This window comes from Paralichthys olivaceus, chromosome 4 (assembly GCF_024713975.1).
Source record: "Paralichthys olivaceus isolate ysfri-2021 chromosome 4, ASM2471397v2, whole genome shotgun sequence".
Classification (NCBI taxonomy): Eukaryota; Metazoa; Chordata; class Actinopteri; order Pleuronectiformes; family Paralichthyidae; genus Paralichthys; species Paralichthys olivaceus.
In genome coordinates, this window is record NC_091096.1 from 22389612 (window position 1) to 22402857 (window position 13246).

General features: G+C 42.8%; 1 protein-coding gene across 1 annotated transcript in view; it reads left to right on the top strand.

Moving 5' to 3' along the window:
• The window catches only part of sema4c (sema domain, immunoglobulin domain (Ig), transmembrane domain (TM) and short cytoplasmic domain, (semaphorin) 4C), a 95421-nt gene extending 82665 nt beyond the window's left edge, over positions 1-12756 (top strand). Inside the window, exons 12-17 of the mRNA XM_020094056.2 lie at positions 48-261; positions 4243-4358; positions 5881-6038; positions 6613-6704; positions 6917-9393; positions 11489-12756. Coding sequence (XP_019949615.2) covers positions 48-261; positions 4243-4358; positions 5881-6038; positions 6613-6704; positions 6917-7812 — 1476 coding nt within the window. The 3' untranslated portion in view covers positions 7813-9393; positions 11489-12756. The remainder of the gene's footprint in view (positions 1-47; positions 262-4242; positions 4359-5880; positions 6039-6612; positions 6705-6916; positions 9394-11488) is intronic.
• Positions 12757-13246: the final 490 nt, after the last annotated feature.

The window sequence follows — 13246 nt, forward strand, 5'->3', positions numbered from 1 at the left end:
TCCATTTCCCTCCCCTGTCTCTCCGTCCTGCTCTGTCTGTGCTGCAGTGTGTAACTAACTCAGACAGGGAGAACGGCTACAACAGCTCACTGCAGCTGCCCGACGCCACGCTCAACTTTGCCAAGAAGCACCCGCTGATGGACGACAAAGCTCTGGCGCGCCCCCTGCTGCTCACCAAGGGCGTCAACTTCACCAGGCTGGCAGTAGATCGTGTTAGCGCCCTGGACCAGCGGGCGTACAACATGCTATTCATTGGCACAGGTACAAATCGCACTGGGGATTACGTTATTGGCAAAAACACAATAGCCTATTAAAAATATCAGGTATTGTTCAAGGTTCTGAGCATCCATCAACTCTTCACACTTATTCATACTTTCACCTACAACTTCCTCAACCATATTAGCTCATCCTTTTCAGAGCTTTTTAGTTCAACTTCAGGTTTCGTGCTCTTTTCTGACTTCAAAGTTTTATGTTGGCGTGTGATGCGTGGAATCTTCAGATCTGGAGGGCAGTGATGTCACCTCCTCTTCAGCCCATGAACATACTGACATTTCAGTGCTAATTTAAAAATATCATAATGTGTTTACAGGGTTTTCACTTGCAGTTTATAACAAAACCAAATATACAGAAATGTTCTCCAGTTAATTTAGCCTTTATAAAGTTGTTTGAGACAAAGCCTCTTTAATAAACACAGCAGGCCAAGAGAATCCCACACTCTCCAGCCTACAGCTTTAAAGATGACATTAGTGTTGAATCATCACCCACGTAATCCAGTATATACATACATAAACTGAACACACATATATACACACACTCACACATGTTTGTGAAAAAGTCCTTACAACATATATTTCATAATAATGTCCCAATACAGAGCATTTGACCTTATGACTACAGAATCTATAGAATGTTTTTTTTTGTCAATGTGGAATTGATAATAAATTCTAGCTACTTACTTACTTCTTAGTCTCCCTCCCTATTTCGCTATTACCTTATAGTGTGGGGGTGGGGGTTTGGGGGGAGGTACAGACAGCATGTGTTGTAGGGATGAAAGTGTACAGTCCATGGCAGCAGACAGGAACAGGTACTGGCATTAGGAATGGTGACACAAACAACACCAGCCATCTGGCCACACTTCAGATGGGTTTCAATTAACAGCTTGATTTGCATGGTGAGATCCGTCTTCATGCATCAAATGAAACATCGACGTCTGCACGACTTAATTATTAACTCTGTTCAGTGGCCACCGGGCCCATATGCAGGTGTCCTGTTGTGGCATGGACCTGAAATCAGAACCTGAAAGTTGAATAACACAGATCTGACAGTGGATTCCAGGGGATGTGAGTTTGAATGTAGCCAGTCTCATGAATGGAGAGATTCAACTACTTACCATTCAGGCCACTGCAGCAGCAGGGTGACTGTGGCAACTCACAGTGTGACAACAGCGGACTCATGGCTACTCTGCTGGCAAGCAGAGCGGCCAACCCGAACACACTAATACACACACACACACAGACTCACAAAGGTACCACACACACAAACTGATACGCACACATACATGCGCAGATTCACACACTCACACTCTCTGAGCCAAGGGCAGTCGTCCCCTCTTGTCGTGCTTCACAGCACAAACTCAACAGGGCCCCTGGCAGACGTACGCTCATGGTGCCAATTGGGCTGTGGGCTTGATTAGCTATTAGCTGCAGCGTAGCGACAGCTGATGTGGAAAAAAGAGAGAGAGGTGGCGCCTGTCTAGGCAGCTTTTCAGAAAAAGCAGGACCTAGACAAACCAGGAGAAAAACCTGGATTGAGGGATTAAATGACACAGGTCCCTGAAGCCGCGAGAGGCGAGCGTGGTGATATGTCTGCTGCTGGTTATGCAGTGTGTGTGTGTGTGTGTGTGTGTGTGTGTGTGTGTGTGTGTGTGTGTGTGTGTGTGTGTGTGTGTGTGTGTGTGTGTGTGTGTGTGTGTGTGTGTGTGTGTGTGTGTGTATTTCCTCTTCTTAAGCCTCCTGTTGGCTACAGGGTCCACGCTCATATTATCTGTGACAGTCTCTTAATCGAGAGGACCACACGGGAAAAGCCCGAGTCACGTTGACAGATCAAGGTCACCCCGGCAGCTGTGCCTGAAACGCCTTTTATCACAGGGGGAGCTAAACTTGTTCACAATGCCCTATATGAAAGAAACACAGGATCTCCTCTTCCTTCTCCTGCAGCACCAGCTCCCCATACACACCCTTTGAAAAAAGTCTTCAAGTGTCTTTGATAATATTTCCTTTACCCGAGGTGCTAAAAGGCCTCTAACAGCGTCTCCACTCTTAAATTTGCCTTTAAATTGTTCTTCGCTGAGATGGACTCGCAAATGCAGCTGCAGGTTCTGGCAGCAGAAGTTGTTTCCTCCCTCATTTTCCGTCTTGCTCGGTTTCAGGGTGGCATGACATTTCAGTGCGGCTGGTGTGAAGAGTTTGACAAATTGAAGCTGATGAAAGTTGCAGACAACTTGATGACACGAGTTTCATGAATTCACAAAGAGAATCTGACATTTCCTAAGAGCACTTTTTTCTTGTGTAACACAAAGATATCAAAAAATCATTACAATTGATAAGTAGACAAGGATTAGAACATACAGACTTTTCTCCCAGTTTATTATTAGCTAGCTACTACTATTAACTTGTGCTCATTAATAACATTATTGCATCTATAAGTATCACTACTATTATCTTGATTACAACAACCAGTCTGACAGTGGTTGTCCCTGCTCTCTCTCTCTCTCTCTCTCTCTTTCTCTCTCTCTCTCTCTCTCTCTCTCTCTCTGTATTCCACTTTGTTGCTGCCTACTCACTGTCTGTCATGATTTACTGGAGCAGCTAAATATCTTTAAACCGGCTGCTCGGTTGTTAACAAACACAACAAGAAAAGATCACATCCCCCTGTCTTAGCCTCTCCTCACTGCTCACCAGTCAGTTTAAAATGGATCTTCCTGATCACCTATAAAACACTCCATGATTCAGTCTCCAGTATACATCGCTGATTTACTGCTCCTGTGTGCCTCAGATACTCAGGCATAGCTCTGCTGGCTGCTCATCAGTCCCAGCTCAGGACTAAAGGTGACCAGGCTTTTTTACTCAAGGCCCCTGAGCTCTGGAACTCTCTGCCCCAGGATCTGAAGCTTGTGACATCTTTTAAATCACTCCTTAAACTAGAGTGGCTCTCAGTAGAGCCCACACCTCCACCAAGGCCCAACAGTACCCTTCAATTTAATCAAGCCACATAATTGCAGAAACCCATCAGTTCTCTAAATATGTATGTGAAAATTTGTCAAGATTTATAAATGTTCTCTGGCAAATTCCTGGAGAAAAAAAACATCTCATCCATGTCTCATCCTTCCACCAAGATTTATGGAAATCAGCTCAGTAGTTTTTGCATAATCATGCTGACTAATAAAAACACACAACCAACGAACAAACAAACCAACAGACAGGGGCAAAAAATTATTTTAACAAAAAGCCTTTTAGTGATCCTAGTACATCCCTAATCTCATTTGCCTAAGTGATGAAATATATAATATATATAAAGAAAGTTAATTATTATATTATTATTATTATTATTAAGCATTAAACCTTTAGCACTGCATTCACTTGATTGGGCATTGGGCAGTCACTATAGTTTACGAGCAGCAGCTAAAGAAAGTGTTTGTTAGCAATGCACGATGAGTTTGTTCTTAAATATTTAAACACATTGTCACAGCATCTGAGGTGTGTGTTTGTGTATCATAATATATCATCATGCATATTTAAATGAGCTGCTCGGCACTCACGGTGTGAGTTGCTGAATATTTTAGGAAATCATCAATATTTAAGTGAAATCCTGTGCACTCACAGATGTTTGTTTACACATCTTTAATATTCAAATTGAGTGGTGCACTGTCATAGGTGTGTGTGTGTGTGTGTGTGTTAATTTATTATAGAATGTCTTTATTATTCAAGTGAATTGTGTTTGTGTAGTTTTTGATATAATATCAATGATATTTAAATGAGCTGCTCGGCTGTGTTTTTTGTTTGTAGTTGGATTCATCTGAGTTTTCGAGCTATTAGTTTGAAAATACATGTTTTTATGCATGTCGTGAAAAATTGCCCTGAAGGGATGGGGAAAGTCCATTACACTGAAGTGAACTTGAATTGAGAGTTTGATTGAGCACAACAGATGTGAAGTGAGCTGAATCTCTCTGTCTCTGTGCTGCAGCGGAGGGCTGGCTGCAGAGAGTGGTGATCATCGGCTCTGAGGCCCATGTGATCGAGGAGATCCAGCTGTTTGAGACAGGACAGCCGGTGGACAGCCTGACCATCTCCCACTCCAAGGTAAGGAAACGGGGAGAGTATGTCCCTCAGTCATTTCAAGCAATAGCTAGAGACTTTGAGATGAACATACCAGTGGGACTCATGAAAACATGGGTATAATGTCTGCCCTGCGGGGGCACTTTCAAGTCAAGGACATTCTCTCTTGATAGTTTTAGCAGGGTTAGCTTGAATTGGGCTAGGACACTTAAAATCTTTTCTAAAAAATCCTGCATTACAATGACTGACTGGAGGCATGGGGTTTTTAAAAATATGAGGGTATGCCACACAGAGAGTGTCTAAAACATTCCAGTTTTAGGTGAGCCAAGCAGCTAGTAAAAAAATTCAGAAAGCTTGACTTTGTTGAAATTTGACAAATTAACATCTTTCTTGTGTTTCCCTCAATCCTATGGTTCTAAACTAGTGGAAAGTGTACTATCCAACCTCATTGCAAGGAAAATATATGTTTCAAACATGCTGCAGTAGGAGTCCAAGTGAAAAGGACGTCATAGACTGGAGGAAGATGTGACTGAGTCCACACAAAACAAGCATTAAAATGCAAAAGGTTTTTCAAAATTGTGTAGGTTTTATTTGTCCAGTATGTTACACTGATTAAATGACTTGGCTTTTTGTTTAAAAAAAATGTTAGAGCTTTCATTAGCAGCAATTCTATTTGTTTTTGTATTGACCAGTTAACAAAGCAGTATGTGAACAGATCACTGGGTGTAAATACACCATGTCAGCATTCACTGTTAAAAATGAGCTGATTTGCTCAAGTTTTGTAAATTTAACACTGTTCTTCCTGTTCCTTCCCGACTGACCAGTACATGTGGTTCTACTCTTCATTTGACCAAATTCCTCAAAAGCAGCTCACATTTCTGTTGCATCACTAATTTATTGGTATTCTGTGATATCCGCCGAACTTTGTCTGTTGTGTGTTGACACACTTACAATCATGGCTAGGTCGGGTGGCACTCAGCAGATGTTTTTTATCAACACTGCCTTTTTTCAGATCAAGTGTTACCTCGCTTCATGAATTCAAAACTCTCTTCACAATAACAGTAATTACAATCCTTCACCATGGTGGGGGAATTGAACCTCTGCCCCTGTTGTTTTCTCGATCTCCTGGCCCTGTCAACTGAGCCTGAGTGTTGATTCCGGCCGTGTCCCTGTGGCTCCCCAATGGCGTGTCTGCAGATCGATGCAATTTTGATGGGGTTTGCCCCGCCCGAAAGCCTACTGCTTATCTCATTAATACTGGCTTAGCTGCGACCAGACATTTTATAACAGCTTTTGCGAAAAAGAGCGCAAGCCAGATTGGATTGGAAGAGGGTCGAGGGAGTGAATGTTATTGTAATTGAGAGTCATTATCCCATTATCTCCTCTAACCCCAAACTAAGTCACTCTCCCTGTCTTCCTCTCTGTTTATCTTTCCTTTTTTTTTTTTTTTTTTTTTCATCTCTCTCTGGTTTCTGTTTCTGGATGGCTGGATCTGTTCTTTGTCTTCCTTCTTCTCACTTCTTCTTCTCTCTCTGTTTCTCTGTAGAAGTACTTGTATATCGGCTCTCGGTCTGAAGTTCTCCAGCTGCCCTTGGCCAACTGCAGCCGCTATCAGTCACAGCCAGACTGTCTTCTCGCCCGGGATCCTTACTGCGCCTGGGACAGTGAGGGTCGGGCCTGCGTCCGCATTGACCTCCACCGCAGGTTAGACCCAAGTGTATCCATTCGTACCAAGATATATAGATTCAAACCAGTAAAGCTGTTATTGATATTATTAAGGAAGCTGCTGAGCACAAATAGTAGATAGACCTTTGAAAGTCTTTAGATATGATGTGTCCTCTGTATGTTTGTAATGAATGCATATAAGCAGCTCCTAACTTATAACAGACTTTCACTCTGAAGCTATTCAGTAAAATCCTCACTGCTTCACACTTTGCTGTGATTTCTCCTCTCGGCTTTGTGAAATAAATGTTAGAATGAAAACCACACAATCTGTGGTGAGGGAGGAAATGTCTGCATATCAAGGAGGGATTTCTGAGTCATGCGACTGCCTTTAGAGTGAGACTGATTTTTGTCTTCCTTGTGAGTCGTTGGATATTATCTTCTGTAAGATTTGGTTTGAAGAGTTTTTCTATAGATTGAGGTTATTTGGAGTTATGAGTATTAGCTTGACACACATACATATATTGGTGTAGTCTTGGCTGCAGCACTCACGATGGAAACATCCCTGAGGTCCATTATTAATGTTCCGCTCTGCTCTCTGCTGTTTCCACTCCAGCTCCCCCTCCTCCTTGTCACAGGACCTCACGCTGGAAAGGTTCAGCCGGGGAAAAGCCAAGTTCGATAAGCCCGTCTCCATTCCTAGCCCCGGTGAGTATGGGGCCACATCTCAGTAGTGGCCCCTTGTGGGAATTGTCTGTCAGTGCTGAATACAAGTTTGTAGCAAAAAAGAGGACATTGAATATATTTGAATTGAGCTGAAGAAGTTGAATTAATTTGCTGCCGTAGAATATGATATGGGGATATGATAATTCTTAACGCTCTTCTCTGCTCTTCCCTCTACTTCTCCTTTCCCTCTGCAGAGCACTCCCGTCTGAGGAACGTTACAGTGGTGGTGGGCTCTGACATGGTGCTGCCCTGCCAACTGGTCTCCAACCTGGCGCAGCCCTACTGGGTTCTCAATGACCGTGAGCTCCAGTTGGGAGACCCAGAGGCTGGAGGGCCACGCTTTGACCGTACCCTCAAAGCCCTCGTAATCCCCGAAGCGGGCCAGATGCAAGCCGGCCGCTACATCTGCTACTCTGAGGAGCAGGGGGTCAAGTTTCAGACAGAGCGCTACCAGGTGGCCGTCGTTGCCAGTGCCCCGGTCTTCATGGAGGCACGGGCTCCAGACAGCAGCATGGGGCTATTCTGGGTGCTGGTCATCACCCTCGGAGTGGCGTGCCTGCTGCTCCTCGTAGCAGCTCTTTACCTGCGTAGGAGGCTGAAGCTGGCGCTAGGAAAAGGTGCAGACATGAAGCCTCTTGAGAGCACCCTGGTGTATCCCATCACTCTGCCCAAGGAGCCACCCACCTTTGTTCCAAGCAAGATGCCCAGTGACGAGGACCGCTTCTGGGAAACAGGCGCCAACTACTACTACTCGGATGGCTCACTGAAGATCGTTCCCGGTCACGCCCTGGGGCCAAACAGTGTCAGCAGCACGGCGTCACCCAGCGCCATTCCCGGCCAGCCCATTCACTCCCCCAGCCGTCTCAGCCTTACCAATATCCGAGGCTCCGGTAGCAACGGCTACATCCGCCTCAACCTGAGCACAGCAGGGGAGGAGAGGGCTAGCGGAGCTGGCGCTGGGGCCGGCGGGCTGGGAGGCCTCGGCATGGGCGGGAACGACTACTCCAGCCCCTTCAAGGAAGAGCTGAGACGCACCCTGCAACAGAGAAGCGTGCTGCCCGACGCAAACCCAGAGGAGTCGTCCGTCTAGGCCCATCCTCCTCTGTCTTCATTCCCTGAGTTGGAAAAACAAATCAACCAACCTACCTCCATCCTTGTGAGGATGCCTGCTCTCTCTCTATTTCATTGACAAGCTGTCAATTCCCCATGCACTCTTTCTCTCTCTCGCTCCGCCGATGCCCGTTTGGTTCACTGTAGACTTTTAGAGCACACAGCATGTTAATTATAAACACTCATACATCGTGTTCGCCAACACTCTCCTGTAATTATTGTGTTCTGGGCAGCATCACCACTTGTGTAAATTGTGTATTTAAAAAGCCTGAACGCAAAAGAGAGCACCTCACGAATGGAAATCAAACAAATGGCGTTCCGTGTTTTCTGAAGGGCACATTTCTTTTTACGCCGAGTGGACCAAGTGAAGCTTTTAGTCCCCAGCTGATGAACAGCAAACGCAGCTGACTGGAAACATTAAACTGATTCTCTTTCCCTCTTTTCCTTTGAGACTTTTTCAGCTTACTGCACTTAAAAACTGGAAGCACGTTTTCCGTTTTTGTATTTGTGAGCCATGAGTGTGAGAGCGGTATAAAAAGACTAATTAATCTCGAAGCAAGTCGACAATCATGAGCCCTGCACGGGACGGAGAGGAGAGAGAGCAAGAGACAAAGAGAGAGGAAATTAAATGGAAAATTAAGTGAATCGGAGCGAAAGGCGCAATGGGTTTTTTTTTTTCAAATGAAAGACAATCTCTCAAGACTTTCTTTGCTCAATTTGTGTCCTTTCTCCCGCATTGTATTTACCAACGGAGGAAGTGCTCGATCCCTTCCACTTTAATTTGTTGTGATGGTTGGTTTGAACAAAGACTTTTCTTGTTGTTCTTTACTTGTTCCTTTTCTATGTCTTATGGACTACACCAGTGTTCAGATGATTGTCAAGTGACTGATGCCCCCCTCCCCTGTGATTGACTATGTGAGGGCAAGCACTTACATTCCTTGTTCGGCCCTGCACGGTGACCCCCTACTGCACGTTCAAGTCCAACATACTACAAGTTCCCTCAAAATTACATTTGCACACTGTACAACTGTGTTTAGGTTGTGGACTGTTTTGGATGTTTACTCATCACCTTAAAAAAGAAGAAGAGGCTGTTTGCATTGGGCTCTTAGCAGCGGAACAATAATTGCACACTTAATTTCAAATTGAAGTTGACATGAAGACATGACGCATGGAGAATGTAGTTGAACCCTCACTGTTGTGACCGCTGTGGATGTTTCAATAAGTGCTTTATATCTTCTGTGTTTGGTGAGGGTGGTAATTTACACTGCCAAGAAGGAAACTACCCCTCCCACACACACGTTTTTCAGTTCTATAAATGCCAACCATCCTGGACTACAGTGTGTTTGTGATGCCCCCCCTCATGAAACCCCTCCCTCTTACCGATGCCCAGAGACTGACCCAGGGCCACTGTGGACTCATACAGAGGAAGAGCACTGTAAAACACAGCAACACAAAGGAACACATACACACAGTGTCAATGGAAGAGTGGACAGACAGACAGAATGCTGCTGCGCTGAAAACTACTGGCTCCAGGCGGAAAGCAGCCATTTCCCAGTGACAGGTATGTTCCACTTAATTAAATTCTTGCAAAAAGATTTGGGCAGAGTCCTAACCTTTAACGATTTCCAATTGAAATTTTTCGGATTTAGTGCTGCTCAGTGTTGTGTTAAGAATTATTCTGTTTATTTATCTGGCTTTCACTTTGTTCAATGTATCCCTGAAAGGAATAATACATGTTGGAAAATATGAGAACATAGACTTTATCTAAAGTTGGACGAGGGGTCTCCACTTTCAGAGAGGAAGACAAAATATCCAGGCTGCCATCTTGCGCCGATGACATAATTTGTCGACAGCGTAGGCAAATGACATCATCGCCACAGTAGATAGGTGGGTGGAGCTGTGGATTTAAGTTTCCTACATTACCTGCAGTCGACCAATCACCAGTCAGTCTCAGTTGTCAGTCATGACTTTTCACTCAATTTCTATTGACTATTTCCAAAAGTAAAAAAGCTGAATAAATAACATGTTGTTTGTTTCATCCAACTAAAAGCCAAAGTGTAAAATCACCAACAAGTCACAGACTCCAGTCACTGCTCCAAGCCAAGAGATTATACAGCACATAATCGCATGTCACACTGAAAACCGTTGTTTTACATTTAGGTTTTGTGCAGATTAAAGAAACAAGACATAATGTGTTAATTAGGGAGCTGCAGGGTTCTGATGGGTATTTGCTCTACTTTCGACAGAGCCAGGTTTGCTGTTTCCAGTCTTTAAGCTAAATTAACCATCTCCTGGCTCTATACAAAAGACCTGAGATACATATGAATATTTTCATCTAAATCTCAGCGAGAAAGAGGACATGGCGACTTCCCAGAATGTCATATTTTATTCATCATAATTGGCTGATTACAACTGTTATTGCTAATTTTAACACGAAAACTGGCCTGATAGGTAATATAGAGCAGTGCCGTTACAGAATTTGGCCTCTGAACACAATACGTTCATGTAGCCTGGTTTAACTGTGGAAGAATGTCAGATCAGTATCTCTATTAGGCTGAAGGCAGTACCATCTACTGTTAGCATGTGTTTTATAATGTTAGCCGTGGTAGTGGTGCAGCTCTTGGTCAGTTGGTCCTGATTCTGTCCTGACTGTACTTGTTTTAATGGATTGCCATGAAATGTGGTTGAGACATTCATGGTCGCCTCAGGATGAATTGTTGTAAGTTTCATTGAGCCACAGCACCAGGTCAAATTCATTTCATTATCTTGTTTTATGAGCAGATACCTGTAAAACCCCTGATACTCCCATCAGCCTTGGCTATACTTTATGTAAGGAGCTAATTAGCTAATGTAACCTTGCATAACCTTGTGACGTGACAAACCTTAGATCTTCTGAGGTTAGCAGGTTAGCACGCTTATAATAGTTTTTAAGTCATAGCCCCACTGTGCTCCCGTACAGTCACACACTTCCTAGCATGGATGTAAACTTCAAGTCTTTTTATAGCACATGTTCTGCCCCATATGACCGGTCTCCTTCACATCTTCACAACGTTCTCCTTGTGTGCTCTTTTATTAAAGTTTTGAGGGACGGGTGCATCAGAAAATCTTTCATGGCTGGCAAGAGATAAGAAAAGGGTCGGCACACTGCCTGAAGCTCCCAGCCAGAACATTTTATCAAAAAGAGAATATTTCAATCTGCCAAAGATCAAAATGGGTTGACCCTGGGAAGACCTTTGTCGGACTGAAACATCTGTTTAATTACAATTTTATTCTTGAAAGATTCAGGCAGGATATTGGACCTTGTTGTACCAAAACTAGCAGACTGTGATGACATTAGTTTCACAGTTGCTGAAAAATATACCCATAGATATTTTTTCATATTTTCTATTAATCTACAATGAATCATCAGGTATAATGATGTGTTAGAATGAGGCACCACACTAAATTCTTTAATAAACAAACAGGCTTATCTCCTCAAAAATATACCATGGTAATAAAATCATGTCCTAAAACATTACAACATTGTTTCTGATGTAATTTCGATAAAAATATTGAAATACAGCCCAAACTACATTTGAAAGTGATAAAGTCATATCGGGCCGAGCTGTTACTAACTTGGCATCATTTTGTCTTCTTTCTGTGCTTTGTCCGTCAAGGGTGGCTAATGTGTATTTTGGGACGTGTCTGTTGGGACCAGAGGAGCACAGCAAGAAGGAAGGAGAGGACAAAACTACTCTGTTTTTTCCCACTGTGTACAGATCGGCGAGAAAGATGTAGAATATCAAACAAGATCCCAATGTCGAGGAGGTACTCAGCCATCCGCTCTCCATCCTTGCGTTGCATGATCCTCTGCAAGTTGACTGTACATCTTTGATATGATCATCCTTGTACAAGTGCATCATTTTGACCGATCATTTTTGGACTTTTACAGACACTAATGTTGTGGAACACTAATGCTCTCTTTGAAAAAAAAGACAAATGAAATCTGTCTGATTTTAATGGTTCAAGGGTTGTACAGGAATATTCATGGCTGCATTTCAACTTGTTTACTTTTTCTGTGCCTCTTCACCTTTTGAAATAAGCCAAAGTAGACTGCAGTTGCTTTTGTTCTCGTTGAAATACTTTAAATTAATCTTATTTGATTCCCGATTGATATTTAAATCTCAGCAGTCCGTCCACTTTGCTACACTGAGCTTATCTCCGCAATGTTTTCTTCACATTTTTTTGAGCAGCAAATTTCCCCCTCAAGCAAAACACAAAGAAGGCGTGATGCTGACTGACCTCCTGTTTGTTTCTGTTTACAATGCAGTGAGTAGTGATCTGCTGGATCTGATTCTTGATACCTTCACTTTATCAAAGGCTGAATAATGTACCAAAACTTACCCATTATTTAATTTGTCAGCTCCTGTAAAACCAAATAAGTAGATGCTGATCAGTGTTTAACTGTGCCCACTTTATAGTATTAATTTCCCTGAGGCAGAAAGCTAAAAACACATTAGCTCTTTACACTGGTAGTTATGTCTTAATAGATTCTTCTTTTACGATTGGGCTTGAACTTTAATTTAACATGTTGCTAAAACTAAAGAAAATGAAAACAGGCATCAAGCTTGAAAAAAAAGTGCTTATATAATGCACCTTATGTGCATTTCCTCAATTCTTGCTCATTTGTTTGCTCATAACATTTCTCTCACATGAGGCTTTAATGTCTGCTGTTTTTCTCACATTATTATTTGTATTTTTCTATTATCACCCCGGTTTGATTTTGCCCCATTTTTGCTGGTCTGTTAGTGATCTTTTATGTTTGTTTTTAAACTATGTTAAGTAACTTATTTCACTTGTACAAACATGTTGATATTTATTATCATTGTACATATGTCCTTATTTTTTATATGTGTATATATACACAAATAAAAATAGAGATATACTTGAGGTGTGCGAGTTTGTTTGTTAAAGTGGGGGTTTGCCAATTTTTTCACATCAAGGTCAGTCGCAGGCTGGACTGGGTTGATGATAACAGCTGCACCATGTTTTCTGTTGCTCTAGAGGAGCTTCGTAAGTCTGAGATGTCAGAGATAGCACAGTTATCTTCTCATGGTTATCAGAGCTGTGCTGACCAAGTCATGGGGTGGGGTAGATGGGAAATGGGAGATAGGGTTTAGTGTTTTTGATGGCTCTTACACAGAACCTCAAAGTCAGTGCTTATTGAAGTTTGGTTTTGCATGGAGTTCAACATCAGAGAACTTTGACACAAATCACATCCACATATGCGTCGTGAGTATAGTTGTTGACATGCTTCCTTTGCTTTATGCCTGTTACTGAAGTTTTCTACTCAGGGGTCCACCATGGAACTCAGACTGTAAAGAACTATCAAATTTGCATTTAGTAAATAAAAGTTGGTCTTAGTCTTGTACTAC